The sequence below is a fragment of the Bubalus bubalis genome, chromosome 2, assembly GCF_019923935.1.
Source record: "Bubalus bubalis isolate 160015118507 breed Murrah chromosome 2, NDDB_SH_1, whole genome shotgun sequence".
NCBI lineage: Eukaryota > Metazoa > Chordata > Mammalia > Artiodactyla > Bovidae > Bubalus > Bubalus bubalis.
Window position 1 is genome coordinate 7,822,830 of NC_059158.1, and position 21,321 is coordinate 7,844,150.

Consider the following 21,321-nt stretch of genomic DNA (forward strand, 5'->3'; position numbering starts at 1 on the left):
TACACTAGAATGTTGAGAAGACACTCGCAGAAAGAATAGTCAAGGGGGAACATGGCGGCTGTTATGGACTGAATGGTACCCACTCCCCCACCCAAATTCACATGTTGAAGTTATAACCCTCAGTACCTCAGAAAGGGGCTGTGTTTGGACGCAGGGCCTTTAAAGAGCTGATGAAGTTAAAATGAGGACGGTAGGGTGGACCCTAGCCCACTAGGACCGGTGTCCTTATAAGAAGAGGAGATAAGGACACAGAACCACACGGAGGGTAGACCATGTGAAGACAGGGAGACGCAGCCATCTGCAAGCCAAGGAGAGAGGCTTGTAGAAGCAACCCCGCTACCCCTTGGTCGTGGACCTCTGGCCTCCAGAACTCTGAGGAAATTTCTGCTGTTCAAGTCCCCTAGCCTGTGGTGTGCTGTTATAGCAGAAAATTAATACAGTAGCATTCAAAGAAGATAGGACCACTGGCCACCTTTTATGGCTCTTACAACAAAACTGCTGTTTACATTCCTCAGCTATTTTGGCTGCTCAGAAAAGCAGAGCTGATGGTATCTTCTCAGTCAGGGTTTACTTCAGAGTTGCTGTCCTCTAATTTATCTTTTCTTGCGTAATTCCATTGGCTCTTTGATGCCTTCTCCTGAAATGCTGCTGATCTAAGTTTGTTCACGGTCTTCCATTTTTATTGCTAGCTGGCAAACTTACCACCTGGGAGAGCTTAATTTACATTTTTTATAACTAGTGCAATTTAAGAAACCACAGGTAAAGGATATTCAGTTTTTACATTTGTGCGTCTTCACAAGATTCACAAAAATCTTGAGAACACAGAAGCTTATTAACCTTTCTAAGCCATCAAGTTTATTTTCCTTGCTTTAAGCCAGAACCCTATTAACCTATCCCAGGAAATGAGAATTGCTTCATTTAAAAATAATTCCACAGAGGGAGATTCCACAAATTTCCTGAGCAAGACATTACAGCTCTGATTGAATGAGTCAAGTAATACAACGCCCAGCTCAGCTCTCCGTGCCTGACTCAGACAGGCCAAGACTTTCTCAGGTCTCGCCTTCAGAATGATGCAACACTTGCACTGGGGATTAATCCAGAATAAAGCAGCAAATGGGGATTAGTCCTGAGGAGTTTTATTAATATATAACTGTGGTGGTCAGGGTGGTGGCGCTTGGGGCAAGTAGAGGAAGTCTTTGCCAAATGGATCTGAATTGGGGCTTCCCTGGAGATCTAGTGGTGAATTAAGAACATTGAGGGACAGGTTGGAAGGAAGATATATTTGTCAGAGTACTTGGCCTGTGTTGTGCAGCTGATCACAGCTGGCTTCTGTGTAGGGGAAGGATGGCCATGGGGTAGACTGTCTTATCAGCGGGATGGGCTTCTCTAGAAAGTCACTCTTACCAGTGGGAGTCATGTTTTAATCATTTATTTGTGCAGCCAACATTCACAGAATGTCTGTTAGGTGCCAGAAATTAGACATGATACAGACCAGGGCAGGCTCTATGTTAATATGTCTTTATTAGGAAGAAGAAGAAAGAGGCGGCAGCAGAGGAACCGTTTCTATACATTGACTCACATTTTGTGGGTCAGGTTCCTCGAGAAACAGCATCTGAGATGCTGAGAGCTACCTGCCGAGTGTTCAAAGAGGAGGGCTCAAGAGGAAGGGAGCCAGGAAAACTGGAAGGGCAGCGCAGCTGAGGGCCATCAGCTGCTCTCGCACTCCGGGAAGGAGCTCTGGAGCTTGCTCTGCCTTCAGAGTTGTCCTGGAGGCCAGCCTCTGGAGCCCAGGTCCGCCGGTCACTGGCCTTAAGCCCTGGTCCTGGCTGCTCCCTTCTGCCGAGGACAGCTGCGGGACAGGCGCTCGCGTGTGAGGAATCAGCAGTCAACCCTCCTCCCAGGAGCTGGGGATTGAGTACCTTGAGGCTGGGAAGGGCAGGAGTCCGTGGCTACACCACACAGCCACTATGCACGAGGCACAGAGAAGGTAGGTAACTCACTCAGGAGAACACGGCAAGTGAGGGGCACCCAGGAAGCTAGGCCTTCCTTCAGCCACTAGTCTTTATACTGTGCAGAGTGAACCTCCCAAAAGGTTGTCGTGGTTACTCAATAAATTGCAGTTCTTTTATTTGGGTGCTGGTGGGGACTCTCCCCTCCTGTCAGCCCACATTCTTTCCACTCTCTGAGAGGTAAAAGCAGTGATCTCAAGCGTTTCTGTGGACTAGGCAGTTAAGTGTATTTATTTCTGACTCTGTTGAGCTTGAGAGTGAACATATTAGACTGATGACGGAAATCAGAGGTTGGTCCCAAGTATGGAAGTAGGCTCTATATACTGTAAATGAATCCCTGTCTTCTCACTGTTCATGGGCTACCTTGGACTTTGGACGATGAGCTGTCCCCAGGCGTCTCTCTCCCCCTGGCGCTGCTCTGCCATCCCTGAGGACCTATGCATTGAAGAGCGGAGGGAAATGTCAGTGCCTCTGTCGATGAAGTGGGGCGCGGGAAACAGGGAGGAGCTTGCCCAGAATCTCCCCTGGAGATCCCAGTTATGAGGCACCACCTCCAACCACGTTTCAGAAGGAAGTTTATTTTTCAAAAGAGGAAAATCCAGCAAACTCTATGAATTCCGCAAGCCAATTTAAATTGTAGCTGAAAATTCCCTCTATCTCCTCTCCCCAGCTTGCATTCCCTGGGGAATCCAGGACCACCCCTGGATGGAAGTGGAGCGGACAGAGTGGAGGGAACGTAACGTTTGTGGAAGATCAAGGCTCTGGAAGCCTAGCCAACATGAGCACCCGGCGGGTGTCCGGCAGCACTGCCTGATTTCCATGCCCAGCTTCTGGGAGCTTTCACATTCAGCGGGATTCACTGCCCTCTACTTGAGCCTGCAGACTCTCCCCTAGGGTGCCCCCCCGACCCCCTTGAGCATCCACTGGGCCTCTGCTACATAGATAAAGCAGTGACTCCGCTGTGGGCCTCTGCCAGCTGGGGAGTTGGAGCACAAAGCCCATGGAGGCAGCTACTTGAGCAGTGAGGCAGGTGGGTGATCCGTGCCTGAATCCATGACCCACCACCCATGGTGCTCAGGGAGGGGACTGATGTCCCACAAAATCCCCTCCCCTCTGCCCCACCCCTGCTCTAGCTGAGATGACTAGAAACTCACCAGCATTCTCCCATCTTCTCATTCCACTGTTTACTGCTTAACACCATTCTGGGTGCTTCCCTCATGTCAGGTCCTTTGTCCCTCACAGTCAGTCTGTGGTTAAGCACTATTTTTATTTCTGTCTGACAGATTTGGAAGTAAGAGACAAAGAAATATCCAGCCCGGGGTCAGGAGTGGTAGAACTGAGGAGCCGCCCACAGGTTCGATCCCTGGGTCAGAAAGATCCTCTGGAGGAAGGCATGGCAACCTACTTCAGTATTCTTGCCTGGAGAATCCTATGGACAGAGTATCCTGATGGGCTACAGTCCATGGGGTCGCAAAGGGTCAGTCAGACATGACTAAAGTGACTTAGCATGCCTGCACTTCTTTAGACAGCCTTAATTTCTAGTGGGCTGAATATCCATTATGGACCCTGAGAACAAAGTCTGACTTAATACAAGTCAGCATTCTAAGAGTGTCCCATTTCTTTCTGAGGCCACCTCAGGGGATTCAAAGGATTGACGCCTGGGGCGTGAGGTGATTTGTGGGAATTTCACGGAGAACTGGTCACCATGACCGATTCCTGCCTGGTGCCTAAGGAGAGTAGAGGAAGGAGAGGAGAGATGTGAATCTCCGAGGGGGTACACTGACCCAGGGAAGAGGCAGCCAATTCTCTGTGGAGAGGGAAGGCAGCATAGCCTAGCGGTTATCATTGGCTCTAGGATAACCTGCATCTCTCATGTCTCCTGAATTGGCAGGCAGTTCTTTACCACTAAGAAGCCACCTAGGAAGCCCCATTTAAAGGGAAGGGGTGTAAATTTCCTGGAAGCAGGATGGGGTACTGACTTCAGTAAATTTACGTAAAATAAATCCAAGAGTGTTATAGTAAGTTATGAGACCTCTGTGACTTTATAAATGCAACCATTAGTTAATTAGTCATTTGCTAACACTAATCGTTAGGAAACACAATCCTTTAAGACCTCAAGAGCTACAAATTTTAAGGCCCAGTATTTCACGTGAAGTCACATATTTGAAGTCTGACCTTAAATTTATCCTCTAAAACATATTCAACCCATCTTTATCAATTGGAAAATGTTTCGTTAAGTCACACTTTCAAGATGATACCTAACAAAAAGGAAACAGCCACAGGTAAGCCCCTCTCTGCCCATTTGAAGGGCCTGAAGCTGTCCGAAGAGACTGTACTGCTCAGGAATGCAGAAAAGTCTGAGGTCAAGTCCAGTCAATATACAAAGGCACCAGGTTTTTATTACGGGGATAATCTGTGCCCATCACTATAATACAATGTAGACTCGTAGAATGTTAGGGCTGGTGAAGAGTGGAGATCAAATTACTGTTCTAGAGCTATTTACAAATTGATTGAAATGTTAAGAATCACATGTGGGTGGAGAGGTGCAAACAATACATAAATAAGCAGAGACTAACAGATGCTGGAAAAACTCAGGGAAAGGGAAAAACAAATCTGGAAAAAACAAAGTGGCTCAGCAGAGATTTTTAAGGAAGATCTGAGATTTCAGGTGGTCTGGGAAAGCAGCAACGTGGTGGAGAAGCAGGGGGGCCTTTTGTTCAAGGATGGTGTGACTGTGGATAGAGCAGTGACTGCAGAAAGCCTGGGGACCAGCACCGGAGAAGACACAGGGCTTCCTGGAGAACGGACCAGCCTTATTGGGGAGGGGAGCGCCAGAAAGAGAGCGAAGTAGTCAGGTGAGCTCCTAGATCAGGACTTTCAATTGATCCTGTGAGGTAGGAGGGAGCCACTCTAGTTTCTTGAATAGCTGACCACACTTCCCAATCAGGCTCATGATGTTTGAAACAAAATAAAACCAAAACCATTTGTCGGGAAGATTAATCTGAAATCTGAGTGATGGATGGTTGGACTGATAGTGAGAGGACAGTGAAGAGATGATCTGGTCATCTAGGTACCAATTAATAAGTGCCTATAATGAGAGGGGCGCTACGACTAGGGGAGAAGGGGAGAGCCCAGCAAGAGGGGAAACAGGACTTGGTGGCTCACTACTCATATGTGGCTCATACATGAAGTCACGTATTTGAAATCTGACCTTAAATTAATCCTCTAAAAATGTTTTTAACCCATCTTTATCAATTGGAAAATGCTTCATTAAGTCACACTTTCAAGATGACACCTAACAAAAAGGAAACAGCCACAGGTAAGCCCCTTTCAGCCCATTTCAAAGGGCCCAAAGATGTCCAAAGAGACTATACTGCTCAAGAATGCAGAAAAGTCTTCCTTTTGTTACTCAGGGAATTAGCACTAGGAAATGTGTCTTCGACAGATGAGTGTCTTTCTCCGTTCTTGGAAATGTGGTGGCTCTGGGACATGTAACTGAGCCAGAAGTCACTAAGCTGGTTTGAGGGAATAGGTGATGAATCCACTCTTAGCCACACTTAGAGTGAAAGCTGAGTGCTGAAGAATTGATGCTTTTGAACTGTAGTGTTGGAGAAGATTCTTGAGAGTCCCTTGGACTGCAAGGAGATCCAGCCAGTCCATCCTAAAGGAAACCAGTCCTGAATGTTCATTGGAAGGACTGATGTTGAAGCTGAAACTCCAGTACTTTGCCCACCTGATGCAAAGAACTGACTCATTTGAAAAGCCCCTGATGCTGGGAAAGAGTGAAGGTAGGAGGAGAAGTGTACGACAGAGAACGAGGTGGTTGGATGGCATCACCGACTCAATGGACATGAGTTTGAGTAAGCTCCGGGAGTTGGTGATGGAATGGGAGGCCTGGAGTGCTGCAGTCCGTGGGGTCGCAAAGAGTTGGTCACGACTGAGTGACTGAACTGACCTGAGAGTGAGATGGGACAGCCATACTAGAATTTAGATTTGATTAGATCATGAGTCCTGGCTGACACTGCTCCCTTTACATTGACCATTCTTAATATAAAGCAAATAGATACAGAAAGCTGAGACTTTTGCTGTATTATTCTAATTCTACAAAATCATTTTTTGTTATTGTTTTCTGTTTACTTGTTTTCATAAAATTCTATGATTGAAACAGGCAGTCACTTTGATATTTTTCAAGCATGGTAGAGCTGTATTCAGGCTTCCCAGGTGGCGCTAGTGGTAAAGAACCTGCCTGCAATGCAGTAGATAAGGGTTTGATCCCTGGGTCGGGAAGAGCCCCTGGATGAGGGCATGGCAACCCACTCAGTATTCTTGCCTGGAGACTCCCATGGACAGAGGAGCCTGGTGGGCTACAGTCCATAGGTTTGCAGAGTTGGACATGGCTGAATTGACTTAGCACGTACACAGAGCTCAAATCTCAAACTTCAGGGACCAAAGTCAGATTACCAGTGAAGAGGAAGCTGAAATTCAAGGCCTCTGTGAACTGAGCTTTCTGAATTTCCTCTCCTTAGCATTACAGAGAGTCATTTTTTTTTTTTTCTTACCATGCATTACGTCTGCCTGGATCATGATGCCAAAGAATTGGAATCAGATACTTATGTTGCACCCTACATTTAGGTTAAAAATTTCAAAGCTTAAATTAGCACCTCCAAAGGATACAGCATTCTTAGCTTTTAACTCCAAAAATAATGTTACATATTCCCCAAATGTTTTTTAGAAATCTATTTTTCTCCCGTTCACTTATACTTCATCATTTCATTCATCCCATTGTGGTCAGCTGGGCTAGGAAGAGAAGAAAGGAGCAAGCGATGTGATTGGTTTGTGGATGGTTGAAAATGTGCATTTGCCATTTGGTTGGGTGATTTGTCCTTTAAGATGGAGCCTGAGCCTATAAAAAAATTGAAGTGGGATCCGAATGTGGCAAAATGTATTTGCTTTTCTTAGATAAATCTGTTAGTCTGGGTGTGCTGTAAAATGGCATTATTCCTCCACTGGAAATTGCACTTCCTACGCAACATACGCCACTCTGCCTTCCCTCACAGACTTCCCCAAGCAAAGTTCAAAATCTCTTCTGCATATGTTGTCAATGTCATAAGGAAACCATGAGACCATGACTTTAGTTCCTCGTTTAGGCTCATCTGAGAAGCACTTCAAGGTAAGATTCTTTTTTTTGTTTTCCCTGAGAAGGAAGGATTTATTACCTGCAGCAGGTAAGGAGAACACTGATAGCAAAATTGGGGAGGTTTCAAGCTAAGAGAACATGCATATTCATGAGGGCGCTTGAGCAGAGGAGAAATAAACATCCAAGGGGAGCAAGGAGTTGTGGACACAGGAGGGGAAGGAGTGGGCGGGACGAATTGAGAGAGTAGCATTGAAACACGTACATTACCAGCTGACAAAAAAATAGCTAGTGTGACACAGGGAGCTCAGCCCAGAGCTCTGTGATGGCCTAGAGGCGTGATACGGGGGAGTGGGAGGCAGGTTCAAGAGGGAGGGGATATATGTATACACATATCTGATTCCAGAGACATGGCATCCGGTCCCATCACTTCATGGCAAATAGATGGAGAAACAGTGGAAACAGTGGCAGACTATTTGTGGGGGCTCCAAAATCACTGCCGATGGTGACTGCAGCCATGAAATAAAAAGACGCTTACTCCTTGGAAGAAAAGTTATGACCAACCTAGATAGCATATTAAAAAGCAGAGACATTACTTTGCCAACAAAGGTCTGTGTAGTCAAGGCTATGGTTTTTCCAGGAGTCATGTATGGATGTGAGAGTTGGACTATAAAGAAAGCTGAGCGCTGAAGAATTGATGCTTTTGAACTGCGGTGTTAGAGAAGATTCTTGAGAGTTCCCTTGGATTGTAAGGAGATCCAATCAGTCCATCCTAAAGGAAATCAGTCCTGAATGTTCATTGGAAGGACTGATGTTGAAGCTGAAACTCCAATACTCTGGCCACCTGATGTGATGAGCTGACTCACAGGAAAAGACCCTGATACTGGGAAAGATTGAGGGCAGGAGGAGAAGGGGACGACAGAGGATGAGATGGCTGGATGGCATCACTGACTCAATGGACATGAATCTGAGTAAACTCCGGGAGTTGGTGATGGACAGGGAGGCCTGGCGTGCTGCAGTCCATGGGGTCACAAAGAGTCGGACATGACTGAGCGACTGAACTGCCTCACTGACTAATATCTGATTCCAGCTGTTGTATGGCAGAACCCAACACAACATTGTAAAGCAATTATCTTCCAGTTAAACTTTTTAAAAAAATAACAATTTTTAATAATTTTTTAAAAAAGAGATAAGATTCTTTAAAAGAGAATTTTAAAAAGTGTTTCACAATTAGTCAACACAAGAGGTAGCTATGGATAACTCCCAAAGTGGGTTTCTCAGAGCAAATTGCCAAATAAAAGAGAATGCCCAAACTCACAAACTATGAAGAAGAAAGATCATGGAATTTTGTACTGGATAAAATCAAAGGGTGTTAACGTTTAAGGCACTGATATTAGAGACAAATAGCTTGCTTCCGGATGCGTACTTACCAGATTAAGGAATGTTAGGTACTTCCATTGTCCCCCATTTAGAAAGATTTGGGAGTTCCGCGGATCCTCTCCTTCTCGTGAGATATAAAAGTTGAGGAAGATATACCAGCTCAAGACAAACAAGTGGTATACGCACGTAGACGTCCTTGTCATGGCTAGGTCTAAGCAGAGAGCAGTGAGCAGCTTCCTTCCAGAGTCCTTGTAACAGCTGAAGCCCTAGGGCAGGCCAGAGACGAGCACCGCAAAACACACCCCTCTGGGACTGACAACTCCAACGCAGCTGGGTTTTGCTTCCCTCGTAGGCTCCTGTCCTGATAAACGTGGGGGACAGGATTATTGCTGAGTCTCAGATGCCTTCATTTAGAAAATAGCAGGGAATGTGCAGCTTTGCTTGTGCATTTCAGTATTCAGGCTTTGAAGAGGGCAGGGAGCAATGCAAGAAATGCCCTTTGCACTATTTGGCTAGGGTGGGGCATGATTAAATGACCTCATCGTTAAGTCAAGTCTAGTGAAATACCCTCACGGCCAAATATTCTCTTTTCTACCCTGTCCTTTGGGGAAAGGAAAGCGTGAGGAAGTTGCCATAATATATCATGAGAGAATGAGAATGAGGTTGACAAACCTGGTGGAAGAGATTGGTGGAAGAGATTGTGGGTAACTTTAGCACGCAGACAGGAGTAACTAGAAATGGGAAGGGTGTTGTAATCTTGCTCCGAAGGTCTCTGAGGCCCTCTGAAATCTGAAATAACCTTTGATCCTCTATCGATCAGCCCCAGGGTTTTAGCTGCCTCCCCCCACCCCACCCCCAGATTTTTATCTGTAATCTAGAGAACCAAGAGTTACAGAGAGCTGTCCCACACACTCCATTTGCATAGGCATTTCTATTCCCTAGGAGGGAAGAAGTACAGCAAGAAGTCTGCAGCCACAGAACCAGGAAGAGACGTGTGGCCATGACCCCAACATACCTGAGTTCGGACACCGCTGGAAGGGAATGAGGGTCTCTGCATTGTCTTGGATTGGACAAGAATATGCTCAGGCTGGGCAAAGTTTTCAGAACTGGGCTCTGCCACAGGCCCTACAGAGGGGGCCTCAGAGAGGTCTGGAAGTGTCTACCTTGTGACATCACCAGCTCGTTTCCCCCGGGCAACTGGCTAGGAGGGTTCTGAGCAGATCCCTAAGGAAAGTGCTCCTGGTGCAGTTAGTAAGTCTGGAGTGGGCGGTCCTCAGTGATTTAATCAGAGCTCGCAGGATCTAGGGGAAAGAACAGCAGGCTGTACCTGGAGCACAAAACACAAGCAAACTACCTCCTAGGAATCACTGGATCCCAGACATTGGGTGCTAAACACGAGGGAAGAGCAAGCCTGAGCCAACAATATAAGGTCTGCATTGGAACCATTCTCAAAGGAAAGGGCAGTCTGGGAAATGAGAAATATAAAATCCCATACACAGGTCCACAGCCTCAGTTAACACCGAATGTAACAATATTGCCTAATATAGTACTTACCATGCGGGAGGTATTGTTCCAAGTGCTTTGTGCAGCACTCTAAACACCACTATGAAGCACGTTCTAGTGTAATCCTCATTTTCAGATGAGGAAATTGAAGCCCAAGCTGAATGCATTCAACAGAAACTAAGAGGCAGGTTGAGTTGCAGTCTGAACCCTAACCAGAGTGAAGTGAAAATCGCTCAGTTGTGTCCAAGTCTGTGACCCAATGGACAGTAGCCCACCAGGCTCCTCTGTCCGTGGGGATTCTCTAGGCCAGAATACTGGAATGAGTAGCTGTTCCCTTCTTTCGGGAATCTTCCCAATCCAGGTATCGAACCCAGGCCTCCCACATGGCAGGTGGATTCTTTACCATCTGAGCCATCATGCCTGACCACAAAGGAACCATATGTGCTCTGTACACCCGCAGACTCCCTTTGCAATATTTCTCCACTTCCTCTACTTCTCCTCTCAGGAAAGGATCAGATACATCTTAAAACTTGATGCTCATGTGAGTCCCTGTGCTATGTCCCCCAGAATGGATTCCTAGTAAGCATCATCATAGACCGAGGGACTTTTATCTCTTTATACAAAATCTCAAGCACAGGTCTGCAGATGGGTAAGAATTTGAAGAAATATTGGGAAAGGAGACAAAGGCTTCAATCTCCCTGGAGTTCCCCAGGGAGCTGGTCCAGCCCTTTGTCCATCTACACTATGTATTACCGCAGTGATTTTGCCACCATCTTGGTCTCTACCACTGCTTTCTAGCTTATGATCAAAATTTCATACTTCTAGTCCTAACCCTCTCCCCATCCCCATCAAGCTTCAAGCATATCTTCAGCTACTTGTTGGACATTCCCTCAATTAGTTAGATGTGCCCCAAACTCACGATGTATAAGATGAACTCACTACCTTGCCCCACACCTGACTGCTCCCTCCCTTCTCTGAGTATGGACCCATTCTCTTCCTGGGAGTCCTCCTTGTTTCCTCTCTCTCAAGGTGCCAAGTTCATCTCCCAATCCAGCCCGAGCCAGTCCTCCTCTTTCCATTTCTTCTACAGCTGCCTAGTGCAAGTCTTCATCTCTTTCCAGTACTACAGTAACTCTGTTCTACCTGGTTTTCCTAATTCTCGTCTCATCCCCCAACTGTGTTCTTCACACGGGTCAGGGAGTGATTCAACCTAAAATGCCAACCTTACAACATCTCTGTCTCTCCTCAACTCAGGTCCCTTTACTGTGTCGGTATCATTAATAGAATAATATCCAAGTCCCATAACTTGATGAAGTGGCCCCTCTCACCTAGCTTTGATGCTCTTTCCTGTCGCACTCTTGTCTCATACTTAATGCTCCTCCTACAATCCAAATTGGCAGAGTTTCCAATCACACCGGCTATGTCACATCCTGTACCCTTACCCTTACTGTTTCTTCTCCCTGGAGGCCTCCTCCCAACATGTCTTTGACTTGGTATCCCATAACCATGTACTAATACAGCTCAGCAGTTTCCTTCTCTTAGAACCCTTACCTGAACCTCTCCTCAACCAGGCCATGTTGAATAGCCACTTCTAGTCTCCCTTAATACCCTGCGCATCTCTGCAAATTGCGTGATGATTAGTGTTTTAGTGCTATAACAAAAATACCACAGATGGAGTGGCTTTTCAACAACAGAAACTTATTTATCTCAGTTTTGGAGGCTGGGAAGTCCAAGGCTAAGATGCCGGTAGATCCTGTCTGGTGAGAGCTTGCTTCCCAGACAGTCACATTGCTGCCTGTGTGGGAAGGGGCCAGCATGTCTCTGGGGCATTGTTTGTAGTGACTCTAGCCCCATCACCAGTGCTCCAGCCTCATGACGTAATCACCTTCATAAGGTGACATCTCCCCATGCCATCACTTTGGGGGTAAGATTTCAACTCATGAATTTTGGAGAAACACAGTCTATAACAATTAGGAATTTATCTTTTTGTGTGTCCCATTATCTCTCAAACACATACAGGTGGTGTGTTTTGATTCCTAGAGCTTAGCATAATGTTAAGCACACAATAAGAACTTAATAAATATCTGTTGAATAAATGAATATGTGCATAGTGGGTGTACTTGTCTAATGAATTCTCCAGGCCAGAACACTGGAGTGGGTAGCCTTTCCCTTCTCCAGGGGATCATCCCAATCCAGGGATCGAACCCAGGTCTCCCACATTGCAGGTGGATTCTTGACCAGCTGAGCCACAAGGAAAGCCCCTTGTCTATTGAACCTTACTATAAAGCTATTTCATTCATTAAATACCTACTATACTCAAAATGTTCAGCTGCTGGCTTCTGGGGAGGAGGTACAATACTACAATGAGCAAGACATAGGCTAATCCCTGTAGGAACTCGCAGTCAAATGGCAGAGACAGATATGTAAACAAAAAATTATAGCTCGATGTGATAAGTACTATAATAGAGGCAGGCAGAGCGTACTAATGGAGCCTAAATTAGCCTGCAAATTTATTCTGTCATTCTAAATATACAGAAGACAGAGTTAAGTATGAATGCATTGACTAGAGCAGGGGAGACTCTGGAGGTTGTGCAGGAGAAAGTCAGAATTAATGTCATCTCCCTGAACAAAGTTGTTATGGCCACCAACACAGGGAACAGTTTTGTCTGACAGAAACGATAACCCATTCCTAGGCCAGCCACAGAATGATGAAGTGCAAAAGGGCAGGGGCTCAAATGTGGGCTTCCATCTACTGTGTGACCTTGAGCTGGTCAGACGTTGGCTTCCATTGGGGTGTTAGTTGGTTCCCTCAAGTAAGAGATGGTGATTGTCTCTCTTCCTAAAGCCAGGATGCCTACTGGGCTAAAGGAGTAGTTGGAGGGGGATTGCCTCTAAAGAGACTGGAGGGAAGCCCCATGCCCTCACGGATGCACACCCACTCCCAGGCATGCCGTAGCACCAACCACGGTGGAAGGGTCAGTGGAAGACCCTTCACAGTGATGGCTGCAGGAAGCACAATGCTGAGAGGGAATTAAGGGCTTGAGGTTATGGTGAAAAGGCTGAAGGATTATGGTTTCATTCTGGCGCAAGGGAGGGACCCCTCCAGCTGACGATGCTAAGCAAACTAACTGGTAAATCTTAGTCCCTTTAAGCGTCAAGACAAGTTGGTGGAACTTATCTGTATTCCACTTACCCTGTTAACCTATAAAGAGCCATTTCAATTTGGCTCATTCCTTTCAAAGTTGATCTATACCTCCACAGCCCTTGCACACTCTCTTCACTTCGTCCACCCTTTAGTGAACAGTCCCATTATTAAATTCCCAGCTGAGTGGGGGCTACCTCTTTCTGCTGCAATTCTGGGGAGCCAATCAAATTATGAGTGCCTCCCAGGGTATCTGATACACCTCTGGGTCCTCAGCACTTTTTATTTGTTGTTGGTGTTTAGTCACTAAGTCGTGTCTGACTTTTTTGTGACCTTGTGGACTGTAGCCCACTAGGCTCTTCTGTCCAGGGGATTTCCCAGGCGAGAATACTGGAGTTGCCATTTCCTTCTCTGGGGGATCTTCCCGACTCAGGGATCAAACTTGCATCTCCTGCATTGGTAGGTGGATTCTTTACCACTGAGCCACCTGGGAAGCCAGCACTGTTTAAGATAGCAGGTAAATTCTAGATGCTAATAAACTTTGTTTGCATGGATCAGTTCTGGTATTGTGGTTTTCTTAATATCTGCCTGGGGCAGGGGAAGTTTCTCTTACCCTTGGATTTCCTGATCTTTACTGCTCTCATCACCCAGAGCTGTTTGTATTTATCTAGAAGCCCTGCTGCCTCTGAACCAATATCACCCCCACAGTCTTCCAATGGCTCTTTTCCCCAAGAAAAAGTAGATGTTTCTGGAAATAATTAAATGTGTGTCATGCCCAGTTGAAGCCAAGTTCAGGGAGATTAGCATCTTCCTTCCAGTGGACTTTGCATCCCTAGGGCCCCTCATCCATTTGCTGTAGAAGCGGCTGAGGACTGAGTTAGAAGGAAGTGTTTCACCCTTTGGGTTATTTATGTCCCATCTAACAGCACTTGTTTCTCTTAGATGTCATTGTTACTGCCCTGCTTTTTAAAAGCTAGAACATTTATTAAAGGTTCCCATCTGAAGTCCGTTTGGTGAAACCACGTGTGGGTTTCCAGCCACCAAACCAAGCCAACTCTGAAAGGCATCAGAGCCTTTTTTTTTTTTTTTTTCCCCTTTTCCAATCTATGAGAACTTTCCTAGCCTTCATGTTGGCTGTTGCACTGGGAAACCCGATCCAGATCTACCTTACTCTCTAATCCAGCTCTGCTTTCACAGTAGAATGCAGTGTCTGTATTAACCTTCTTGGACCCACTCAAAAGGAGCTGAGTTCTCTTGATAATTTTAATGGTGCATTTTCAGTTGCAAGGCCAAAGAACTCTTCCTGTTCACAAGCATGAAATTGACTCACATTGTCTCGAAGGTTTAGAGCAGGAAAGAACCGTATGAGGTCAGATGAGAAATTAAAGCTCAGAGAGGTTAAGGGACTTGCCCCAAATCACACAGCTATTAATGGGGGGACCAACGACCAGAACACAAGTGTCTTAACAATCAGGCCAGTGAGTTTTCACTATTTCTTGAATTACTTTGTTTTGTACCCAAGTTCTAAAATTTTCAAGTGTATTTCTCTTGCTTGAATTAGTGCATCACTTGATTATGTGAGGTCTGATGAAGTTATTAAAGAGAAGCTGTGTACCTACAAATGACTTTTTTAATGCCATGTCAGATTTCATGTTTTGCAAAACTGTGTTAATCAGAAATGTGTGAGTTTTCTCATGAAAGAACTCAGATTTTTCAGGTAGACTTCTACATGTTGAACTAATCAGCAAAGTTAAGAAATGCATTCAATACTGACCAATCAGCAATTCCAGTTTCAACCTTTTAAAACTCATGTGAATGCCTATTTTCCTGGGAAATTCACCACAAGAAGGTTAGCGGTTAAGCTCTGGCTACCTTATTTTAGCAGCCTGTACAGTATGATGTTTGAGTCATGTATATTTGTATATAGAAACTGCACTCTGATTTGCTGATTTTTTATCTAATAATTATGTCATTTGTTGAAGAGCAGTATTGAAGGCCCTAACAATAATTATAAATTAGGCTATCTCTACTTTCCAGCCTCTCAGTTTTTCCTTTATGTGTATAAGACTCTATTATTTGGTATATACAACTTCAGAATCACTTACCTTCCTGGTGATTAATCCTTTTAACATTTGTAATGTATCACTTTGTCTCTAGTAAGTTTCTTTGCCCAGATAAAGCCTACTTTATCTGATGTTAATATTATTCTTTCTTTTTGAAATTAATGCTTACATGGTACATATTTTTAATCTTTTTACTGTCAGCCTATCTATTTTGTTGACATTAAAGCAAGTTTCATGTAAGTATCATAGACGAGTTGTGAGGTTTTTCTTAACCCACTGTGCCAGTCTCTGCCTTTCAATAGATATATTTAGGCAATTACAGTTAAGGTAGTTTTTAGTTTATTAGGACTTAAGTTTTCCACTTAGTTACTTGTTTTCTCCTTGTTTCCTCTGTTTTTTGTTTGTTTTTTTACCACTGTTTCTCCTTTCATGCCTGCTGTGTGTTCATTAAACACTTCTTAAGATTCTGTCTTGGTTTAATTATAGTATTTTTGAGTGTATCTGTTTGTGTCGTTTTCTTAATGATTGCTCTGGGTATGACAATATACATATGTGACTTATTACAGCCTGCTGGCATTACAGTTTGCCTCTTGGATTCCTTACTTCCATTTTAGTCCCTTCACTTTCCCCACTTTTAAATATCATACTCTTAGAAATCAGATTGTGTTACAGTTTTTGTTCTCCTCATTAAGTAATTTTTAAAACTCACGAGAAGAGTTAGTCTATTGTTTAGGCCACGTATCTGCTCTCGACATTGTTCTTTCATCCTTTCTGATGCTTCAAGCTTCATCCTTTTGTCATCGTCCTCCAGTTAGAATTATAGACATCCCTCAAGATCCTTGCGTGATTAATTTTAAGACCTCCTGCAGATCCAAAATCCAAACATGCTCAAGTCCCTTATATAAAATGGTGTAGCATTTGCCTATAACCTACGTACATCCTCCTGTACATGTTAAATCTCTAAATTACTTATAGTCCCTACTGTAGAATAAATGCTATGTACAGGCAGATCTTGGGGATATTACAGGTTCAGGTCCAGGCCACCACAATAAAGCAAATAACATCATAAAGTGAGTCACTTGCAATTTTTTGGTTTCCCAGGGCATATAAAAGTTGTATTTACAGCCTTCTATAGTTGGAGATCAGTCCTGGGATTTCTTTGGATGGAATGATGCTAAAGCTGAAACTCCAGTACTTTGGCCACCTCATGCGAAGAGTTGATTCATTGGAAAAGACCCTGATGCTGGGAAGGATTGGGGGCAGGAGGAGAAGGGGACGACAGAGGCTGAGATGGCTGGATGGCATCACTGACTTGATGGACATGAGTCTCAGTGAACTCCGAGGGTTGGTGATGGACAGGGAGGCCTGGCGGGCTGCGATTCATGGGGTCGCAAAGAGTCGGACATGACTGAGCGACTGATCTGATCTGATAGTTTATTTAGTGTGCAGTAGCATTATTTCTGAAAGAATGTACATATCTTAATTAAAAAAATACTTTATTAGTAAAAAATGCTAACCATCATCTGAGTCAGTGTAGAAACATTGTAGAAACATCAAAACTCACTGATCACAGAACACGAAACAGATATAATAATAATGAAAAGGTTTGAAATATTGTGAGAGTTATCAAAATGCGACATAGAGACACGCAGTGACAGATCTGTTGGGAAGTTGGTGCTGATAGACTTACTTGATGCAGGGTTGCCACAGACCTTCAATTTGTAAAAAAAAAAAAAAAAAAAAGCAATTATCTGTGAAATACAATGAAGCAGAGTGCAATAAAAGAGGTGTCTCTATGAATAGTTACAAATACAATAAAAATTTTATGTTAATAATTTCTGTCTGGCAAATTCAACTTTTGCTTTTTGGAACTTTCTGGAATTTTGGGAGGTGGGGAATATCTTTGACCCACAGTTGGTTGAATCTGTAGATGTGGAACTCATAAATATGGACATGTTCAGTCATGTCTGACTCTTTGCAACCCCATGGACTGTAGCCCGCCAGGCTTCTCTGTCCATGGAATTTTCTAGGCAAGAATACTGAAATGGGTGGCTATTTCCTTCTCTAGGGGATCTTCCCGACCCAGGGATCGAATCCAGGTCTCCGGCATGCAGGCAGGTTCTTTGCCAGCTGAGCCACCAGGGTCTTTATAGATAGGGAGGGCTGACTGTAATTCCTTTAGCCATGGTTTAAGGGCAAGTCTGCTAGTAACAAAATTCTTTTAAGTTTTCCTTCATCTGAGAATGTTTTCATTTCCCTTTCATTCCTAAAAAATAGTTTTCTAAGATACAGAATTCACTGCTAACAGTTCTTTTCTTTCAGCACTTGAAAATACTGTGCAACTTCCTTCTGGCCTCCACTGTTTTAGGTAAGAAATATGCTTTTATTTGAAGCTATGTTCCGCTACGGTTAATGCTTCATTTGTCTCTGGTTGTTTTGAAAACTATCTTTAGTTTTCTGAAGTGTATTTACAATGTGTTGTGGCTTGAATTTCATTGGACTTCCCATATTTGGAGATTGTGTAGTTTAAGTCTGTAGATTTATATCTTTTACCAAATTTGAGAAATTTTCAGCCATTTAAAAAAAAATGCTCTTTCAATCTAACTCTTTTTCTATTTTCCTTCTGGATCTCCAATGGTATGAATTTTGGATCTTTAGTTGTTGTCCCACAGTTCCCAAAGGCTCTTCTAATTAGATTTTGTTTTTTCTGGTCTATTTTCTCTCTGGTTTTTGACTTGAGTAAATTGGTCCAGAAATGATGTTTGGCAGAAACTAGCACAATTCTGTAAAAAAATTCTCCTTCAATAAATAAATAAATAAATGGAGCTTCCTTTAAAAAAAAAAAGGTTAATTGGTTGTATCCTCTGTTATCTCTACTTTGGTACCGAGCCCATTCAGTGAGGTTTTTTGTTTTTCTTCTATTACTGTATCTTTCAATTCTATAATTTTAATTGGGTTCTTTTTTATAGCTTCTACTTCTTTGTGGATATTTTCTATTTTTTATCTGTTTCAAGAGAATTTTCAATTGCCCATTAAAGCATTTTTTAATGCTTCATATTAAATTAATGTAAAGCTGCTTTACACTCTTTGTCAGATAATTCCAACATCCTATTCATTTCTGTGTTGGTAGAAGTTGATTGTTTCTTTGAATTCAATCTGTGCTTTTTCTGGTTCTTGGTATGGCCAGGGTTTTCAGTTGTATCCTAGAAATTTTGATTATTATCTTAAGACTCTCTGAATCCTATTTAAATCTTTTATTTGAGCGATCAGTCACCCTGTTAAGGTTAGCACACAGGTCCTGGCCTCACTTTCGTAGACCATCGTTCCAATGACAACCTAATTTCCTGAGCCTTTGTGATGCTACCTTGATTTACTTTGTGTATTTGGTGCCACCAGGGGACCCAATATTACAACCAAAAGTATCTCCGGACATTACCAAAAGTCCATGGGGAGAAAATCACCCCTAAAGTGAAGACCATTACTCTATAGAAACCAAAAGAATTCAATGTCCTTCATACGGAACAGGCCATGATCCTGTGGGGAGATGGGAGCATGCTCTCCCCTGAAGCTTTGGAGAAGCACCTCAGGATCTCAGTTTGTGTTTACATGCACTGGCTTGGGATGAGAAAAGGCTTTATTTGCCTCTTGTTCCATCTCAAATTTATCCTCAGGGAGGATATTGATAATGACTCCTATAATGGACCAGAATTTGATTTCCTGTAGAACCCAGCTCAGAGATTAATCTAGCCCTTGACAAACAAGTGGTCTTTATTAAGGAATTACAGCTATCGAGTTTCAAGGTGAAATCCTCTTAGTATTACGTCTATGGCAGGCATATTTATATATTCTGCTTTAAGACATCTGCCAAAGATTGTTATCTGATACATCTTTTTTTTTTCATGTTAGTTGGTTTTCTTTTTATTTCTACATTGCTGAAATGAGATCAGGCAACCTTTTGAAAGTTTTTTTGCTTTTCTGCCTGGAAACATAGGGCAGTGTTTCATAAAAGCAAGGAAAAGGTTGCTGTGTTGTTGTTTTTTTTTTAAAAAATCCCCTTAACAAAAAAGTAAACAAAAAGATCCAAAAACACACACAAACTGTCAAATTGTTTATTGCAGATTTGACTCATTTGGTCAAAAGGAGTTGTTTTGGTTAATAATTTACTCGACTGACCCCTGAATAGAAATGCCACACTTGACCTGTATGAAAATGAAGTGAAACCTCCCGGAACACTTGTTTACAAAATGGCTGAAGTTTAAGGTCAAATCTGTAGGCCGCTTTGGCATTTTCTGTCTGCCAACCCTGTCTGAATCATTATGTATCAATTATTCATCTAGAATGTTTCACATTGTCTGGTTGGTGGAGGTACATTTTCCATCATTCTCCTCCAGAATCATGGCATTTTGGGGCTACTCAAAGGGATTCCAGTTTTTAGTGGTGCCAAAAATAAATCACATGCCAATGCAGAATAAACTCAGCAGCTCTCTCTTACCTTCAAGAACAGTAGATTTCTTTGAAACCTGGCCTGCTCAGGATGAGAATGTTTTATGGCTTGTGAGCTCCTGTTGACAGAAGCACAGCTGCTTCTCAGCTGGTCAGAGGTAAGGTCTCTTCCTGACCCTCTACTCCAGTATCAACCCTTTGTATACTTGTCTTCAAAGATATCAAAACTTTTACCATGATATTCTGCCTTTTCCCCTTCCCTGTCCACCTTCCAGGATTCAGAGGGAGTAATGTTAAAATGATATGGAAAAGGTCTACATAGGGAGTAGATGAAGCCTAGCCACTTGTCTTCAAGGCTGACCTCAAACCACAAGCCCTCTTTGCCAATGAGCTACTTGAAGTGCTGAAGAGGTGACTTTTTTTCTGTTCTCGGAAACAGTGATTGTTTCACGGCAGGGCTATTGACTCCTAACTGTTGTAATAACACAGAACAGCTTTTACAAAGTTTTTGGGTCTTTGATGGTGTTAAAGTGAGCATCCCTGGTCCTATGAGTCTAGTTGTAGCTTTCAAAGTGAGGACCGTCTCAGGAGCTAAAAGAGAAAACACTGGGCCTAGAAGCCACTGGGCAAAGTGCCACACAGAAAAACCCAGGGCTCAGTCCCAGCACAGCTGCTCTTCTCCCATCAGTGACATCGTTACAGGGCTACTGAGAGAGAGGGGATGACTGAGGAAAGGTTTGCAAGATGCTGGATGATTTGGGTGGTCCTCAGATTGCTTTCTGTTTGGTGTGCCTGCTGGTCTGCAGCTAAATGTTGACTTCCAAAGAAGCGTGGACTCTGGAGTGAAGTGAGGCAAAGCCTGGTCACTTAATGGCCAAGAGTGTGGGCTCCAAAGTCAGTGGGTCCTTCTTCAAATCCTAGTTTCACTTCTCCTCACCCGTGTGACAGCAAGCAAGTGAATGAATCTCTGAATCTCAGTTTCTTCAACTGTAAAATGGGATAATAAGAGTGCCCAACTCATCAGAGGTTGAATGAGACAGTACATGTGAAGTGCTAAGTAAGTACTCGGTCAGTGTTAGGTTTCATGATGGGAATTACCCCCAGCCCATCTGTCCTCACAGGTGGCACCTGGTCAGAATGCCCGTCTAACCGACAGGTACCTACCTCACTGCTAGAAAGTACAGGAACGGAAAGTGGCAGGGCCAACTTTCATAGTGTATCTTTGGTGAAGGGCACGTTGAGATGCTAAATCTGTCAATAGGTTCTTCGTTGCAAGAAGGCTGAACTCTTTGCAGAAAACATTTGATGGGAACAATTTCCAAGCATATTTTAGAATTCTCTTAAGGTCAACATTAACTTTTAAACTAAAGAAGAGCTGTTACTCTTGACCTGGGGCTTTCCATTAAGTCTGTAACTCAGAATTTCCCAGTGCACCCTGAGTAGCTTCTTAGGAATTGAAAAGAGCAACTGAAATAGACTTGAAGTCCAAGGTTTGTGGATTATCACACCTCTTTCTTTGTGTGTGTGTGTGTGTGTGTGTGTGTGTAATGGGGGCGAGTTCATGTGGGCAAGGGTAGGTAAGAAGAAAAGTAAATGCTAAGTGTTGACCTGGAGTCTTTGCTTTAATCAAGGGGGATTGTAAGATAT

At 43.6% G+C, this 21,321-nt stretch overlaps 1 protein-coding gene and 1 long non-coding RNA gene across 5 annotated transcripts in view; one reads left to right on the forward strand and one right to left on the reverse strand.

The window, feature by feature from the left end:
- LOC102406581 (androgen dependent TFPI regulating protein) overlaps nucleotides 1-21,321 on the reverse strand; it is a 90,120-nt gene that overhangs the window by 58,771 nt on the left and 10,028 nt on the right. The window contains exons 1-2 of one of the 4 annotated variants that reach the window (XM_025265707.3): nucleotides 9,196-9,280; nucleotides 8,574-8,884 (exon numbers count right to left, since the gene is read on the reverse strand). The exons of 1 other annotated variant lie outside the window; for it this stretch is intronic. In XM_025265707.3, coding sequence (XP_025121492.2) covers nucleotides 8,574-8,726 — 153 coding nt within the window. In that variant the 5' untranslated portion in view covers nucleotides 8,727-8,884; nucleotides 9,196-9,280. Of the gene's footprint in view, nucleotides 1-8,573; nucleotides 8,990-9,195; nucleotides 9,281-21,321 lie in introns of those variants that run through there. 2 more of the 4 variants (XM_025265710.3, XM_025265717.3) reach the window with 2 other exon arrangements.
- Nucleotides 5,873-21,321, forward strand: part of LOC112579372 — a 28,394-nt gene continuing 12,945 nt past the window's right edge. Inside the window, exons 1-2 of the long non-coding RNA XR_003103790.2 lie at nucleotides 5,873-7,179; nucleotides 17,554-17,599. This is a non-coding gene — a long non-coding RNA (uncharacterized LOC112579372). The remainder of the gene's footprint in view (nucleotides 7,180-17,553; nucleotides 17,600-21,321) is intronic.